The 19,316-nt window shown below is 40.3% G+C and overlaps 1 protein-coding gene across 1 annotated transcript in view; it reads right to left on the bottom strand.

Moving 5' to 3' along the window:
- Nucleotides 1-19,316, bottom strand: part of LOC124619737 (TBC1 domain family member 23) — a 221,771-nt gene that overhangs the window by 115,023 nt on the left and 87,432 nt on the right. Inside the window, exons 6-7 of the mRNA XM_047146310.1 lie at nt 17,699-17,849; nt 651-878 (exon numbers count right to left, since the gene is read on the bottom strand). Of these exons, the coding sequence (XP_047002266.1) occupies nt 651-878; nt 17,699-17,849 (379 nt within the window). The remainder of the gene's footprint in view (nt 1-650; nt 879-17,698; nt 17,850-19,316) is intronic.

The following is a 19,316-nucleotide window of genomic DNA, read 5'->3' as shown; positions in this document are numbered from 1 at the left end:
ATCGCTTTGGGAGTGGAAGTATTCATTTGATTCACAACAGTGTCTCATGAGCAGTCAGTGATATGTAGGTCCTCTTGGGCAGAGCCCCACTTGCCTGAGTAAGCCCCTTACAACTGTGATGCAGAAGTTTCCCCAGAGGGAGCTCACTAACATCTGTTCCAGCTCAAAGGCCACGTCTCATCAGCAAGCAGCACACCTCGAGATTGATTTATTTATTTATATTGAGGTTTCAATCTTCCTCACAAATTGGGTGCTTAAGCCAAGATGTCTGTTCTGTGACACACAGTGATCAACTGCTGCATCGTACTGTGGTTGGTGAAGCGTGCCCACGGATTATGGTTACAGAGGACTGACTGCACTTACCAGGCCCGTCTCGGGAAACCCAGGTTCGCCAAGGCTGTGCCCAACAAATAAATGCTGAGCTCCCGATGGGCTCATCATTTAGACTGGCTTAGGAGGCACATGTGGATTGCTGAATGCCACGGCCCATGGACATGACGAGCAGTAGCTCCCTCCTCCCTGATTAATGTTTTGTTATTGCTGCTGCTGTTGATTATGCACAGCTGCATACTTATAATACCACCACTTTCCACACAGATTAGTTGTAAGAAATTAGAGCAACTACTTTAGAACTATTGCAAATTACTCACAAGATTGCAGTCGAGGTGAAAAGCAGTAGGCAGATGCCCTGCATTATACTGCTCTGCAGGACGGCAGTCGACAAGGAAAAATCGCACACTTTCTGCCAGCTGCTCAGTAACATCATTTGAAGCTTCTGCATTTTCAATCAGTTCCTGTGCACTTACTGGCAGGCACAGTGCTTGTGATATACTTGATGATGAAACTCCAGGAGATCCAAATAGATCTGCTGACAATTCCTGAAACAGAATGTATTCAACATTTTCTACTTGCAATATCACATCCTTATGTCTGCATCCTAGACCATATCAGCCTTTTACTGAGACAGGCATTCATAATCACATGTACAAAATGTCAAATTACCCAGAATCTGAAAGTATCAAAACACAGTTTTTTATGAATTTTTATGCATAGCAGCTAAGATGTAGTATTAAAATAGTGTAACAGAAATTAATTATAGCCTTTAACATGCAAGTATTTGCACATAACTTCTAGCTTTGTAGCAGCAACACTTCTTGGTTATCAACGAACTTAACACGCAATATGCTGAGATTTTAGTAATTCCTTCATGCCTATTAGACATTAGTGCCAACATGATATGTGTACACAAGACACACACTGTGAATCCACAACATAAAACAAGTTGCGAAAGCAAACTAAAGCCGTCCTCTCACAGCACGTGTTTCTTATTCCAAAGCATGCCAGACGTAGTGTCCGTCATGGTTGCTGCACACTCTGTAACAGCCCGCTACACCACACGCAACACAACATGCTCCTCTTCGTGGTTTACGAACACAGTGCTTGTAATAAATGGTACTATAATACCCCCATTAATCATTTTACTGCTGTGGACATGTATACACGTCCTGCTCCACTGTCTGTTAAGTGCCAGGGATGTGTATACACACACCACTTGTGTTTCCCTACAGTGCAGTTGATGTTTGTCTGCGTCCTGGATTCGGGAGGACGACGGTTCAATCCCGTGTCCGGCCATCCTGATTTAGGTTTTCCGTGATTTCCCTAAACCGCTCCAGGCAAATGCCGGGATGGTTCCTTTCAAAGGGCACGGCCGAATTCCTTCCCCATCCTTCCCTAATCCGATGAGACCGATGACCTCGCTGTCTGGTCTCCTTACTCAACTCAACTCAACAACTCAACTCAACAACTCAACTCAACTCAACAACTCAACTCAACAACTCAACTCCTCCGCGTCCTGAGCCACCAACCATCCACTGTTGCGGAAGAGTTACTTCCGTATCTCGGTGAATAATAAGGTATTGAGTATTTATCGTGCAACATATGCGCCTCTTTGTGTACTATCACCTGCAAAAAAAATCTCGTTTTGATATCTTGAACTGTTTATGAAGTATGACAACTGTTGCAACCACGCAATTCCTGATTCATAGGGAGAGAAATGGGTGTGTTGTGTGCGGCTGTCCATCAGACATAAAAATCAGTAACTTGAGAATGAAATGACGTATCCTCCTCCTCTCAATTTTAATTAAAATTTTGATATCCTATCTACATTTCATATACTGCAACATATGAGCTACAGTCAACCACACACAAAGATTGCGCAGTGTTTTTTTACCTCTGAAAACTCTTTAAAATTTCATGCAATGTTTTACTTCAGTTGATGCAGCAAAGTAACTATGACTTATGAGAAAAAGAAATTCAGTTTATCAATTAAAGATATTAGACTCTAAGATGTGTAAAAATCAATTTTTTTTCAGTGAATAGTTTTCTTACAATCAGATGGTAAGTATTTCACAGCAGACAGAATACCATATCTCAGCACAGGTATCAGCATTCGGTAAGCAGTAAAGCCACAACAATGCCACATTCAGCATGGAATACAGAAAGCACGTCTGTAGCGTGAACGAGTTAACAGTAAAATACACTGACAAAAAAATTAACATTGAGTAATGGAATTTTGGGAATACATTTGTCAATGTAACAAATTTAATTGATTAACATTGCAAGTTCAGAGGGTAATTTCACACTGAAAATGTGAAATACTGGGGTGTTAAGAAGAGGTGTAAACACTAGAAAGTTTAATGCAAGCATACCAACTTGCTTGCATTGCGTTGTACAGGTGTTGAATGTCAGTTTGTGGGATCAAGTTCCATGCCTGTTGCACTGGTTTGATCTATACAGGGACAGTTAATGCCGGTTGTGTAAGATGCTGAAGTTGTCATCCAACAATGTCCCACACATGCTCAATTGGAGACAGATGTGGTGATCCAGCAGGCCTAGGCAACAAATCAACACTCTATAGAGCATATTGGGTTACAAGAGTGCGTTCTCCTGTTGGAAAGCTCTTCCTGGAATGCTGTTCATGAACTGCAGCACGACAGGCTGAATCACCAGACTGATATACAAATTTGTAGTCAGGGTGTCAGGTAACAGGGAGAGTACTCCTGCTGTCATATGAAATTGCAATGCAGACCATTAATCCAAGTGTAGGTACAGTGTGCCTAAGCTGCAGGAAGGTTGGTTGCAGCAGCTCACCTGGCTGCCTCCTGACCAACACAGGGCACCAAGGCAGAATCAACTTTCAACAGAACAAATTTTCATCAGGAAACAAAAATGGCCGGCCGGTGTGGCCGAGCGGTTCTAGGCGCTTCAGTCTGGAACCGCGCGACCGCTACGGTCGCAAGTTCGAATCCTGCCTCGGGCATGGGTGTGTGTGATATCCTTAGGTTAGTTAGGTTTAAGTAGTTCTAAGTCTAGGGGACTTATGACCTCAGATGTTAAGTCCCATAGTGCTCAGAGCCAGCCAAACAAAAATGACCTCCAGTCCACCCCGTAATGAAGTCTTGCTTGACACCATTTAAGTCACAAATCACAGTGGTTTGGGGTCAGTGGAATGCATGCTACAGAGTGTCTCGCTCACAGGTGTCCCTGAAGTAACCAATTTGTAACAGTTTGTTGAGTCACTGGGTGTCAACTGCTGCTTAAATTGCTGCTGCAGATGCAGTACGAAGCACCACAGCCATATGCCTAACTCTACAAAACTCATTTTGGTAGTGCCAAGCGGCCATCCTGAGCCTTGTCTTCTTGCGACAATACACCTCCATGACCACCACTACCAGCAATCGTGTACAGTGACTACATTCCTGTCAAGTCTTTCTGCAATATCACGGAAGGCACATAAAGCTTCTCATAGCCCTATTAGACAACCTTGTCTGAAGTTAGGGAGCTGCTGAGAATGCCATGTTCATCACCTTAAAGGCATTCTTAACTAATGTTAAATAACAACATCAATATCAAACATAACTAACACTCATGACCTTTACAGCGTATATTTACAGCAGACCTGCTTTTTATACTCTTGGTGGCACTACTAGCACCACTCTTATGCAACTGGCATGAAATCTAAATAGAAATCATCTTTCAGAAGTAGAAACACGCCTACCAAATTCCATTTATCTCGCACAACTCCTCCTTGGTGTTGTGATTTTTTTTTTTCTGTCAATATACTTTCATCATCTGCCCCAGCCACAGTTCCACTGCTCCCTCATTTTTCTACTTTCTACATTATACACGTTCTGCATTTTTAAAAATTATGTTTGGCATTCCTTTGAAGTCAGTAGCTCGAGCCTAATGCACTTCACTTTATCAAACATGGGGAAGTGCCACAGCCTGACAATGTTTCTTGCAATAAACCTTAGTTTTAACATAAATGGATGTATAAAATCTGTTCACCAAGTAGGGACAGGAGAAAACACATACGAAGGATACGGGGATGTGCAAGCTTTTGGAGCCAGTTCTTTTTCCTCCCAGCAGAACGATCTCGGGGAAAAGAAGATGAATGAAGGAAAAAGACTGACAAGATTTAGGAAATGGGGATAATTGTGGAAAAGTCACCCAGAACCCCAGGTCAGGGGACACTTACCAGGGAAGATGAAAAGGAAACTATTTTTCCTTCAACCCTCTTCGTTTACCCCCAACAGTTCTGTAAGAAGGAAGAGGTGCTGGCTCTAAAAACTTGTGCATTTCCATATTCTTCATAAGTGTTTTCTCCTGCCCTTTCTTGGTGAGTAGATTTTAAATCAATGCAATTATATTATATTTTTAAACATTGATTATTCTCATTCTTAGTTTTTAACATTATATAAGCATTGCTCCTTCTTAATAAGTCTGTTAAGACACATTTATTCCCGTGATCATGTGCCAGCCACATTGTTCTCTTTGTAACATAAACTGTGCTGAAATTAGCCAATGACATAGACAGCAGCCTTTCAATTGACTGGTCCACATACCATAGCACATTTCGAAAATAGAACAGACTGTCTTGGATGAAGAGTGCTCTTATTTATAGTAAACAACATTGAATATTGCAAATCATACTTCTATTAAGTTAATAAGAAACGCTCAGTATCTCTTAGAAAACAAAAACAATCACAAGCACGCAATGGGACACAAATCTACTTCCCTTGCCTTTGTAGATCATCATCATCATCATCTTGAACATTTTCCTGCCCCAGGGTGGGTCTGTTCAGAACATAAGCCTCGCCATCTATTCCTGTTTTCCACCATCTTTGTGTGTTCATTCTGGTCTAGTCCTTGCCTGTTTTTTTGTTTTTTTCCCTCCCAACAAACTCCACCACACCTTTCAGCCATCTATCACTTTGTTTTTCTCTCAGCTGTTTCCTTTGCATCTCCCTTTTATGTATCTTCTTTGGAATCTTCCTGTTTTCCATTCTCTTTAAGTGCCCATGCTGTCTTACCCTTGATATTTCTATTCTGCTCTGCAAGAGTTCCTCTTTCACTATTTCCCTTACCTTCTCATACTTCATCCTATCTCTCCTTGTTACTCCTATCCTACTCCTGAGGAGTGTAATTTCACATGCCTGTAATCAGCTTACATTTCTTTTCTTCACTGTCCATGTTTCAGATGCATAGGTCAATACTGGATGTAGTAACTTATATACACAGGGTGGGGCAAATGAAAGTGGCCTGAAGAACAGGTTTCCAAAGTACAAGGAAACACAGCAAAGGAAATACAGTGCTAACCTGACTACAGCAGATGTTGAACGTGACTACGATTCATCTCTTGGCACTTTTTGGCCCTGGTCAGCAAACTGCTGAAGGCGGGTCACAGCTCGATTGCTGGAATTGCAGCAATCTCATCCGAAATGTTCTCCTGCAGTTCTCGAAGACTATGAGGATTGTTGCAATACCCTTAGACTTGTGGGCCCCCACACAAAGTAATCGCACACTGACAGATCAGGTGACTTGGTGGCCAGCTAGGCCATGACCAGACTGACCTTTGCTAACAACTAGGTCATGCATGAAGAGTGTATAAATATGCTCAATGGTTCAATCAGCCGTAAGGGCAGTTGCTCCATCCTGTTGGAAGTAACCGTAGGTCTTTTTCTCCACTGTTAATGTTGCCACAAATAGTCAGGGCCACTTTTATTTGCCCTACCCTACATCACTTCTGTGTTTTTTGTGAGACATCATTGTTCCAAACCAGGCTGCTAACACTCCACAGGAATGCTTCTGCCAGTCTGCCACATTCACTGATCTCTTTCTCATTTCTTTCATTTTCCTCTATCACACTTCCCCAGTACCAGAAATTTTCCGCCTTCTTCAATTGCTCACCTCTAATCCCTATTCTGCTAGTTGGTCTTCTTTCTTTCTAGTTGTAACCAGGTTCCCACATTTGCTTACATTAAATTTCATCCCATTCTGTCTCTCAGTTTCTTTTTAAGCATCCAGATGTTGCTTCATCTCCTCCTCCCTGTATCCCTATATCATCATCTCATCTGCGGAAACATCTGCTTTCATCTACATCTACATTTACATCTATACTCTGTAAACCACTGTGACTTGCATGACAGAGGGCACATCCCTTTGTACCAATTGTTAGGGTTTTTCTCCCAGTCCATTCAAATATGGAGAATGGGAATAATGATTGTTCAAAGGCCTCTGTGAATGCAATTATTATTCTAATCCTATCCTCATGATCCCTATGTGAGCAATATGTAGGAGGTTGGAGTATATTCCTAGAGTCATCATTTAAAGACGGTTCTTGAAAGTTTGTTAGCAGACTTTCCCGGGATAGTTTACATCTATCTTCAAGAGTCTTCCATTTCAATTCCTTCACTATCTCTGTCATGCTCTCCCATGGATTAAACAAATCTGTGACCATTTGTGTTGCCCTTCTCTGTATACCTTCGATATCCTCTGTTGGTCCTATTTAGTATCGGTCCCATACACTTGAGCAATATTCTGAACAGGTCGCACGAGTGATTTGTTAGCAATCTCCTTTGTAGACTGCACATTCCTGGTATTCTATTAAGTCTACCACCAGCTTTACCCACAACTGAGACTATGTGATTATTCCATTTCATATCCCCACAAAGTGTTACACACAAATATTTGTATGAGATTGAAGCATTTCAGGTTGGCTTGTGCTGCGTGGTGGTTTGTTATACTTCATCTCATGCACCAAACACTTCAATAATTTGTCACCTGAATACTCCTTCTGTATACAACAAATGTCGCTTACGGAATATTTGGTCACCATTAAGTATTACTGATCAGGCTCCAGCTAGTCTGTGCCCTGAATCTGTGTGCCTTCTTCCTCCAACTTGGTTCAGACTTCGCCTGCTTACAGGCTCCACATAAAGCTGCTGAAAATTAATTTCTCATTCTCATTCACTCTACCACATAAATTAGAAATGAGATTCAATTCACCTTCTTATATATCTTCAAAATTACAACTCAATAGAAGATAAATGAGGACAGCTATCAACTTGTATACTGCATCTCAGTACTAATTACATAACAGATATGATATTCAAACTGATAATTAACAATTACAATACACTTATTATCTCTGACATTTTGTGTTATTGGATTTAATTTAATTCTGTATGTTATTGTGCAAGAAATAGGATGTTGGCAAATCTCCTAAACTCTCATGCTCTGGTGCAGACTGCGTTCTTTCCAATCAGGGTGCAGGAGAGCAGTAGTACAGCAACAGATAATATTTTTATTCATTCTTCATTACTAGATGGGCAGTCAGTTAGCAAAAGGGTGAAAGGCCTTTCAGACCATGATGCCGCAAACTTTAACACCAAAAGGCTTTTGTGCTCAAACAAATGTTACATATAATTACAAACTATGTAGGAAAGCTAATACAATGGCAATAGAGAGTTTTTTAAACCTCACTGAGGAACAGTAGTGGAAGGATGTTTATACTGCCGATAACATATATGACAAATATAATGCTTTCCTTAGCACATTTCACATGCTCTTTGAGAGTTGCTTTCCATTCGAACATAATAAACAGCGTACTAAAAGTAAAAGACAGCCTGGGTGGCTGACTAGTGGGATAAAGATGTCATGTAGAACAAAGTGGGAACTACATCAAAACGTTAAAAGTAGTCGCATTCAAGCTACAGTAGCCCATTACAAACAGTATTTTAAGGTGCTTTACAATGTTATTAGGAAAGCAAAGAGTATGTGGTGTGTAAATAGAATAGCTAATTCACAGGATAAAAGTAAAACCATATGGTCAGTTGTGAAGAAAGTGTCTGGTCAGCAGCACAAGGTCGACGATATAAAGTCAGTTTGTAGTACAAGTATTTCTGTTACTCATAAGTCAGATATATATGCAGTATTTAATAATCATTTTCTGAGTGTTGCTGGTGAATTAAATAAAAACTTAGATTCTACAGGGTATCATAAATACTCCTCTGTGATACTGGCATGGGGAAGACTGAATCAATAATTAAATCACTGAAGGCTAAGGACTCTCATGGATATGACTGAGTGCCTAGCAGAATATTAAAGTACTGTGCTCCACATGTTAGCCCTGTACTTAGCCATATTTCTAATTTTTCCTTTATCGTGAACAATTAAACATACTCAGTAGTAAAGCCACTTTATAAACAGGGAGAAAGGGATAATGTAGACCTATTTCTATGCCATCAGTCTTTGCTAAAGTAATTGAATAGGCTGCGTATGTAAGACAATTGAGCATTTTCGATTTAAGTAAGGTGTTTGATTGTGTTGATCACAAAATATTGCTCCAGAAGTTGGACCATTATGGAATACGAGGAGCAGCTCACAATTGGTTCACCTCTTACTTCAACAACAGACAGCCAAAGGTCATTATTCACAGTGCTGAGAATGTGGGGTTTGAGTGGGGAACAGTCAAATGGGGGACAGTCAAATGGGGGGGGGGGGGGGGGGGGGGGGCAGGAATTAGTGTTGGGGCCACTCCTGTTCCTTATTTACATAAATGATATGCTCTCTAGTATTACAGGTAAATCTAAAATACTTCTGATTGCTGATGAGACTAACTTGGTAGTAAAGGATGTGGTGTGCAACATTGGCTCTGTTTCAAATAGTGCAGTTCATGACCCAAGTTCACGGCTTGTAGAAAATAAACTAACACTAAATCACAGTTAAGACTCAGTTTTTGCAGTTTCTAACCCATAATTCAACAAAACCCAACATTTTAATTTCACAGAATAAGCATACGATTCAAACTGAAGAGTTCACATTTCTAGGTGTTCAGATAGGTAGTAAACTGTCGTGGAAAGCCCACGTTCAGGAGCTTGATCAAAGACTTAACGCTGAAATTTTTACTATTCAAACAGTATCTGAAGTAAGTGATCATTTGACACGAAAAACTCTACTGTGCTTATTTTCATTCACTTATGTCATATGGTATTATTTTTGGGGCAACTCTTCCCATTCTCAAAGGATATTTTTGGCTCAGAAACGGGCAATAAGTGGTGTAAGTTGCGAGTGTGTGATAGGTATAACCTAAATTACCCTACACGTGACCCCTGGGTGATGCTAAACGAGCAACAGTGTCATAGGTGATATACAATATGCCCGGAAACATAACTAATACCGTCCTTTTCAGGATCATCCAACTACAGACGAGAAACACCTAGTTTGTTCTATGCAGTTTAATATTGAAGCCATACGCTCTGCCAAATGTGAGTATCTACAGAAACAACTGCATGAACTTAACATTGATGTCAACATTCAAGAAACACATACCAAAGATGAGCAAGATCTTCAGCATAGAGGACGAATACCTGGTTATACACTGGTCGAAGCTATCCACCATCCACAATATGGAATAGCCAATTATGTGAAGTCAGTCCTAAACGGAGTGCATGTAACTGATTCTACAGACATTAACCACATCTACACAATAGTAATCCAGATAAACGACTTAAAAATTGCCAACCTGTACAAGCCTCCAAGTGTGAACTGGACCTCCACAGTTCTGCCGGCTTTCGATCAACCTTGTGTATACACTGGAGACTTTAACAGCCATCACATGGACTGGCGGTACGGCACCATCGATGTCAATGGGGAGTTACTAGTTCAATGGGCAGAAACTACCAGCATACACTTGGTCTTTGATGTGAAAGACAAGGGAACCTTCCACTCGGCATGCTGGAATAAGGATTACAGCCCAGACTTGGTATTTGTATCCAAAGATCAGCTAGATCAACCACTTAACGTCACTCGTACTGCTCTGTCTAACTTCCCAAACTGCCAACACCGTCCTGTTATGACAGAAATTGGTTTAAAAATTCCCCTTGTAAACTCAATGCCCCTACCCAGATGGAATTTTCAACGAGCTAACTGGGATGGATTCTCAAAAGACCTTGACTCCAAAATAGCTGCGAAGAACTTACAGACAACAGCAAACAACTATGATGAATTCATTAGACCAGTTATCAAAGCTGCTAAGTCAAACATTCCTAGGGGTTACAGAAAGGAATATGTGCCTGGCTGGAACCAAGAAAGTGAGACTTTATATCAAGAATACCAAAGTTCTAGAAACCAAATAGTGGGCTCACAGCTACTTCACTCTTTAAACAAGAACAGACAAGAAAAATGGGAAGCAACACTCAAAGAAATGAACTTTGCCAAGTCAAGAAGGAAAGCATGAAGAGTCTTGAATGGGCTAACTGGCAAGCAACACCTCAAAAAGCCATATCCTAAATTGAGTCCCGACCTCATTGCCAACCGGATAGCAGACCTCACAAGGGCAAAGAGAGACAAGAATCATACCAGAACAGTAAAATGTAAACTTTCTAACCTCAAGCGCAATGCCCCAAGAAACGAGCCGCTTTCCAGGCCCTTCTCCATAGCGGAAGTAGAAAGTGCTGTCAAGCAACTAAAAGTTGGTAAGGCTGCTGGCCCCGACAACATCTATAATGAATTTATTAAGAACATGGGCCCACACTGCGTATGCTGGCTCACTTCGCTCTTCACGTACATACTCAAAGAGAACAAACTTCCCAGACAATTCAAAATGTCGAAAGTTATGGCCGCTCTCAAACCTGGCAAGCCTGAAGACAGCCCTGAAAGCTACCGCCCTACAGCACTGCTCAGTTGTACATTCAAACTTTTGGAACGAGTCCTCCTAACCAGAATAGCACCGTTCATCGAGGCTGCTACCCCTCCTGATCAAGCTGGCTTCAGACAAGGACGCAGCTGCACCAATCAAGTTCTTGCCCTAACTACCCATAATGAAGCAGGTTTCCAAGGCCATCTGAAATCAACAGCTCTCTTCATCAACCTGACAGCCGCATATGACACTGTCTGGTGACGGGGCCTGATCTACAAGCTACTGCAAGTTGTAACAAGTCGAGAAATTGTGGATTTGATATACAGCATGCTTAGTGAAAGGCAATTTGAAGTGTTTCTAGGCAGCTCTAAAAGCCACAAACGGAAACTAAATAGTGGACTACCACAGGGATCTTTTGAGCGCCATCACTACTCAATTTATACATTAATGATTTACCAACCACAATATCCACTACATTCATCTATGCTGATGACATCGCACTGGTAGCACAGAGCAGTAATTTCGAAGATGGTGAATGAATTCTTACGGAATATCTGGAAAAGATGTCAAATTTCTTTAAGACCTGGAGATTGATCCCAAGCACATCAAAAACTGAAGTCTCTTGTTTCCATCTAGCGAATCGTGCTGCAAACTACAAACCAAGAGTTCTGCTCAATGGACAAACATTGAGGTACAATCCTTTGCCAAAATATCTTGGAATCACTCTAGATAGAACCCTGAGCTACAAAGAGCACATCACCAAGTTTTCTCATAAAGTTGCTGCAAGGAACAACATACTACATAAGCTCAGTGGTACCACCTGGGGAACCTCTGCTGACTGTCTGTGTTTTAACTGACATCAGTCTTGTGTACTCTGCTGCCAAGTACTGTGCACCTGTCTGGTTGGGAAGTGTACATGTTAAGAAGGTAGACACAAAACTTAATGACACAATGTGCTGCATTACTGGTTCCATCAAATCAACCCCATGCCACTGGTTACCTGACTGAGTCACATCCCTCCACCTCACATACGGCAGAAACAAGCTCTACTGAGTGAGGCCAAGAAAATCTCTGCACCACCTTCTCTACCACTGCACCAAGAAATCTGTCATCCACCACAGCAACTATTGCGATCAAGAAGACCAGGAAGTATCACTGCAGGACAACTCATCACGGATGGTTTTGATCTAAATGAAAGCTGGAAGCATGAATGGTCAGCAAAAACACTGGGAACAAGAGCCCATCATCTTGATCCCACAAAGAAGCAAAAAGGTTTTGACCTACCGACGAAACTTTGGTGTTGCTTCAACAGGTTAAGGACTGGACATGGTTGTTGTAGCTACTTCAGGAACAAATGGGGCTGGATCAGTTCACCAATGTGCGAATGTAATCAAGAAGAGCAGACAGTTGAACATTTAGTCCAACACTGTCCACTTCATTCACACCCTGGGATTCCCGATGACTTGTTCACTCTCACACCCAGCTTAAGTAACTGGTTGTAAAACACGGACTTTAAGGTTTAATCTTGTCTTATATGTATATTGTATAAAATCATTTGCCTTATATCAACTGTATATTGTATAAAATCACCATATGATTAAATAAATAAATCTTCCACACCGCCTGCTCCATGAACTCCTATCTCCGTCTCAGCAAGTAGGGTCATCTGACTGATACACACTTCTGTATAGTCCCTGATCATTTGCTCTGGTATCAGCACCTACAATTTAAAACACTTCCCAACAGTGTGGTGCTCACCACTTATCACTTATCGACTGGTCTTAGTCACAAACATCTTTTCTCTGACATATGTATTTAAGGACCCCTCATTCAAGGAATGGGATGTATCACTACAAGTTGGCTGATTTCAACAATGTCTCATTGATATTATAGTCATAGGACACTGCATTTTTTTCATTTGGTGAAGTGTACAATTTTACATTTCTGAACATTTAAAGCAAGTTGCCAATCTTTGCACCACTTTGAAATCTGATCAAGATCTGACTGATTATTTATGCAGCTTCATTCAGATAGTACTTTATTACAGATAAATGCATCATCTGGAAAAAGTTTTAGGTTACTATTAATGTTGTCTTTGTGGTGCAAGATTATGTGTGGACTTAAAAAATGCAATAAGAATATTGTGTAAGGTCAATAACACCACATATATTGTAGAGGACTCTCCAAAGATCTTAGTATTCTTACATTCGCTTTGTTGTTAACAATGGAAAGTCTGTATCAGTTGAGCAGTGATTTATACAACCAAAATACAAGAACCAAAAACCATATTTTTACAGACTTTACCTCGAGGGAGTTGTAGAGAGTAAAAATTTTTAGGACTAGACAGAGACTGGAATACATCCAACAAGTCAACAATGATGTTGAGCATAACAGCTATGCTGAGATGAAGACGTTAGCAAACAAGAGGACTAATTTGAAGGGGGGGGGGAGATTATAAAAAGCATGGGAAATACTCAAAGGTGGGTCCTTTGCTCTGGTACTGCACTGCTGTACTCTCAACAAGTTTCCATTACTCATAAAGAAAGAAGTAAGGATGCTCAGCAGTTTAGAGCAAAGATTAGGTCCTTCCCCTACAAATTATCTATTTAAATTCCAAGATTTACAAAAATATGGAAGAGAGAGATTGTTGCTCACCACATAGAGGAGGCACTGAGTCGCACAGGCACAATGAGAAAGACTGCTGAAGTAATAACCGAAACAGGAAACACACAATTCTTCTACTGTTATAAATGTTTATAACTCACTTTTGGTGTGTGTCTGCGATGGGTTGGTTGGTTGGGGGAGTAAAGGAGCTAAACTGCTGGGTTATCAGTCCAGTGTATGTGTGGTTGTGTGTGTACATGTGTTAGTAGATAAAGAATTAGTGCTCAAAACCTAGTGTGAATGCAGTGTTTGGTTACGTGTTTCTGTAGTTCTTGCATCAATATGGGTGGTTGGCTTTCCATTATTTTATGTATTGCTCTTTTTATGGTAAACTGTACAAAACGGTTTTCAGTACTATTTATATTAAACAAACAAGTGCATTTTTTAAACAATGTTACCATCACACCACAACCTATACCTTATTCTACATTTCAACATAATTTTCACCAATTTTACGTCACTCACTATAACAAAAAACAACCTCCTGAATTGCAATATCATAAAAATCTGCCACCTGACCATGGCTGCAGGGTTGTTTTGGGTGCTGAGCATTCATATTTGCCCCCCCCCCCCCCCCCCCAAGGCACCACCACAAAAAAAGCAGGAATTGATAGTAATCACTGAGCATATCATAGCTGAGCATTCAAATTTGTCTCCTCCCCCCCCCCCCCCTCCCTGGGCACCACCACAAAACAGCAGGAATTGGTAGTAATCACTGAGCACCAGATAAAAGCTTTGCAAAGGATAAAATGAGTTGTTCCCAGTCATAAAATGCAATGAGGTATTGGCTCATGGTGCAGTATGTGGATGCACATTGTCACAAAGCAACAAAAGCCACTTGCTAAGCTTGAACTCCCAACTTTCAATAGTTTAAATGCTCTGTAAGAATTTTACAAAGCACATCTCTTGAAACTTGAGGAAAATCATTAAATAAAGACTAAATCAGGAAGTGTTCAATTTCTTGGACTTTTGCACATGCCCATTTCGCACTTCACCATGGATGTAAGTAAATGCTTAAAATGGCTTATTCAAATATCTTACCATTCCACTACTGATTTTTTCCCAAAAACTTCATTAATTTGCCGATGAACTTTAACAGCTTCCACATCTTTTGTAATCAGAAAACTAATCACTGAGCATATTTCACACTTGATAGGACGGTTAACTGAAGTTCGTTGAAATTTCTCTAGGTGTTTCATAGTAAAGATGACTTATCAATTCCCTCCCCCTTCTCCGATATCCACCCCCACTCCAAGGAATGCTAGGTTGTTCAGTCACTATAGTTTTCCTTATTTTTTTATCCAGGGAGTACGTTATTAGGGTATCAACTTTGGCTAAAATCACTCCAAGTGTTATAGAGTTATGTATGTTACATGTCACTCCTTCCTTGCACTCACTCACGCCTAGAGATTAAATGTTATTTTATTTAATCGTATGGTGATTTTATACAATATACAGTTGATATAAGGCAAATGATTTTATACAATATACATATGATATAAGACAAGATTAAACCTTAAAGTCCATGTTTTTCAACCAGTTAATTAAGCTGGGTGTGAGAGTGAACAAGTCATCGGGAATTCCAGGGTATGAATGAAGTGGACAGCATTGGACTAAATGTTCAATTGTCTGCTCTTCTTGATTACATTCACACATTGGTGAACTGATTCAGCCCCATTTGTACCTGAAGTAGCTACAACAACCACGTCCAGGCCTTAACCTGTTGAGGTGGCACCAAAGTTTCCTCGGTAGGTCAAAACCTTTTGGCTTCTTTGTGGGATCAAGGTGATGGGCTCTTGCTCCCAATGTTTTTGCTGACCATTCATGCTTCCAGCTTTCATTTAGATCAAAACCTTGTCCTGCAGTGATACTTGCTGGTCTTCTTGATCGCAATAGTTGCTGTGGCGGATGACAGAATTCCTGGTGCAGTGGAGAGAAGGTGATGCAGAGATTTTCTTGGCCTCCCTCAGTAGAGCTTGCTTCCACCTTAAGTTAGGTGGAGGGATGTGACTCGGTACAGTTAACCAGTGGCATGGGGTTGATTTGATGGAACCAGTAATGCAGCGCATTGTGTCATTAAGTTTTGTGCCTACCTTCTTCACATGTACACTTCCCAACCAGACAAGTGCACAGTACTCGGCAGCAGAGTACACAAGACTGATGCCAGTTAAACGCAGACAGTCAGCAGGGGTTCCCCAGGTGGTACCACAGAGCTTATGTAGTGTGTTGTTCCTTGCAGCAACTTTATGAGAAAGCTTGATGAAGTGCTCTTTGTAGCTCAGGGTTTATCTAGAGTGATTCCAAGATATTTTGGCAAAGGATTGTACCTCAATGTTCGTCCATTGAGCAGAACTCTTGGTTTGTAGTTTGCAGCACGATTCGCTAGATGGAAACAAGAGACTTCAGTTTTGTTATCAGAACTGACTGATCGGCCCATAAATCCTATGGATTCAACACTAACATAGTTTTATTCTTTATGTTTTTTGTATGTCAACCCACTAATACCCCAGCCCAGAGCTAAGGGTACCAAGTGTCCCATTTACACTATCTTTGCCAGAAACATCCAGGACAGGTGTTTTTATCCTGAGTTTGCAGTACTAAAAAGGAACAAATATTTTTATGTTATCTAGTATGTGTGTGTTCTTGAAATGACCTTAACCATGATTCCATGCAAACACACTAGGTGGCAGGGCTGTGCTTAGCAACATACTGCTCTGGTTCGTGGCACATTAGTTATGGTGACACACTACATGCTGACTGAGACCAAAGAGTGAACATTAAATTCTGTGTTAAGCTCAAGAAAACCCCTTTTGAAATGTGAACAGTGATTAAGCAAGCATACGCAGACAAGGCACTTTCAACGAAATGTTTTGTGAAGACGGAAATTCAGTGCAAGACAAACCCAGAGTTGTTGGACATCTACATTATAGATTGATGCAAGCGTGTTACTGCAAGAAGGTCATCATATAACTGTGTGTGCAATATTGGAAGAACTGAATTTCAATTGTGATGTGTATCATAAGATTTTACACGAAGATTCAGGGAAACAGAAACTTACAGCAAAACTCATCCCTCACAGGCTAGCAGATGAACAGAAGGATGAAAGGTGAAGAATTTCTGCTGAACTACTGGATAGAGCCATATGTGATTCCACATTTCTGTCAAAGATTATTACTGGGGATGAAAGTTGGTGATACCAGTATGATCCACATAGTAAGCATCAAAGTGCTAAATGGCAGAGTCCTGGATCACCAGCCTTGAAAAAAGACATATGACATCCTTCGAGAATAAGGAAAATGTTGATTGAATTCTTTGAGAGTAAAGGATTAGTTCACCATGGGTGTGTTCTTCCTGGTCAAACAGTGAACCACCACGCACTTTACATCTATTAAGTCTTGTAACGTTTACAACAAGCAATTCGACACTGCCACCCTGATTTGCAGTGTTCTCACAACTGGTCCTTACTGCACGACCCCATACTGTTTTATCTGTTAATGAGTATCTGGCCAAACATTCTGTTATTGCCATTTCACATCCGCCACACTCGCCCGACGTCTCGCCCTGCATTTTTTCTTGGTTTTGTGAGTGAAAAGACGACTGAAAGGAAAGGTTCGTAAAGACATCACAGACAACTGAGCTTACAAGTATTGCAGTTGAAAAACTCCCTGCTTCCTTCCAAGACCTCCAGAAACATTGGCAATTGTGTATAGATAGCTAAGGGGACTACTTTGATAAGTGCTAGGAACATTACTTGGTAAGAGCAATTTTCCATTTTTTTAAAACACTATCATGGAGCTTTTCTAAAAAAGGGAGTACATACCAGCTTTTTACAAAACAGAAAAGTAAAAATTACTGTATTAAAATTATCGGAGTAAGCACAAGTAATTATATGCAATTACATGAGTTACCTATTTTTGTAGTCTGCAGTAGCTTTTTCTTTTTGTTAACATATGATTTCACTTGTTACACATCACTGAAGGTTCATAAATGGAGCATGAGTAATGAGTGAATTGAAAGCATCCACTGTTCAATTCCTTACATTCTATGACTTACCCTTCTAAATGTAGACGGCGTCCGAAATGCATAATACTGAGCTAATGAGCAGAAATCATTGACATCATCTGCCTCTAAAGCACATGGCATTGATGACAGAATATCTATAATTTCTTGTTTGTTACTGTTTTTCAGTCCAATTATCTGAGACCTGAAACAAATAAAGGAAACAAGATTACATCACACACACTACAAATTGTCTACAATTAAGGGTGCTGCTAATCGAGATGTTGATCATGATTCTTATTTAAATAATATCCAATTTTTATGGTTCAAATATGATGTGTGTATTTAATGTAATGAATGGTCTAGTAGTATTATGGAGACTTTTATGCAAACAATAAATCATATGGAAAACAAAAGCAATCTTCTTTGTGTAACATTCAGCAAAAAAGTTACTAGTTTTTCCTTAATTTACAGGTAAACAGACACTAGGTGTAAAGTACTTTATTATAACAGACATATGATTAACACTGTTTACAAGGATGCAGCTTTTATAGCTTGCTTATTCAATTTATATTTTCTGTTTTCACTTATGTTTCACCCTGCTTAGCCATTTGTCTTCAACACAAGAGAAATCAGAAAAAGATACCTACTTAACATCTTTCATTCCTACAATAATGGAAAGTCACAGACAGCGTATTATCATTTAGCTCATCCCTGTTCCCACAAATAAACAAAATAGCCCCTCCATCTCCAACTAGGCCTGAAACAAATACACTTGGGAAGATGCGTAACATTGCGCTGCCTGATTATAACAGCACACAGATGATGATAAATTCAAATCTACTAATCAGTATCTCCAGCATACTGGAGTTAGAATGGGTCCGCAACTATTTTGTGATTCCAATTAACTATTATGAAAATCATCTTATATTGCACAGGAACAACATTTATTTATTAACTGAGTGATGAAAAACAGTCTGAAACCTGTCATCAATATATATATATAATAGAGGGAAACACTCCACGTGGGAAAAATATATCTAAAAACAAAGATGATGAAGACTTACCAAACAAAAGCGCTGGCAGGTCGATAGACACACAAACAAACACAAACATACACACAAAATTCAAGCTTTCGCAACAAACGGTTGCTTCATCAGGAAAGAGGGAAGGAGAGGGAAAGACGAAAGGATGTGGGTTTTAAGGGAGAGGGTAATAAGGAGTCATTCCAATCCCAGGAGCGGAAAGACTTACCTTAGGGGGAAAAAAGGACAGGTATACACTCGCACACACACTCATATCCATCCGCACATACACAGACACTAGCAGACATTTGACAAAATTAGAATGACTCCTTCCCTCTTTCCTGATGAAGCAACCGTTTGTTGCGAAAGCTTGAATTTTGTGTGTATGTTTGTGTGTCTATCGACTTGCCAGCGCTTTTGTTTGGTAAGTCTCATCATCTTTGTTTTTAGATATAAATAAATATATAGATAGATAAATGTTCTTCCTGTTTACTGTAAAGAAGTTATGTCAAATTGCAGACAGACACAATTAAAAGACACTCACACAAAGCTTTCGGGTATAGCCTTTGACACACACACACACACACACACACACACACACACACACACACACACACACACCAGCCAACTCCAGCATCTCAGGGTAG

Source organism: Schistocerca americana, chromosome 6 (assembly GCF_021461395.2).
Source record: "Schistocerca americana isolate TAMUIC-IGC-003095 chromosome 6, iqSchAmer2.1, whole genome shotgun sequence".
NCBI classification, from domain to species: Eukaryota; Metazoa; Arthropoda; class Insecta; order Orthoptera; family Acrididae; genus Schistocerca; species Schistocerca americana.
The sequence above is the reverse complement of the archived record's forward strand: the minus strand, read 5'-3'. Positions and strand labels throughout refer to the sequence as shown.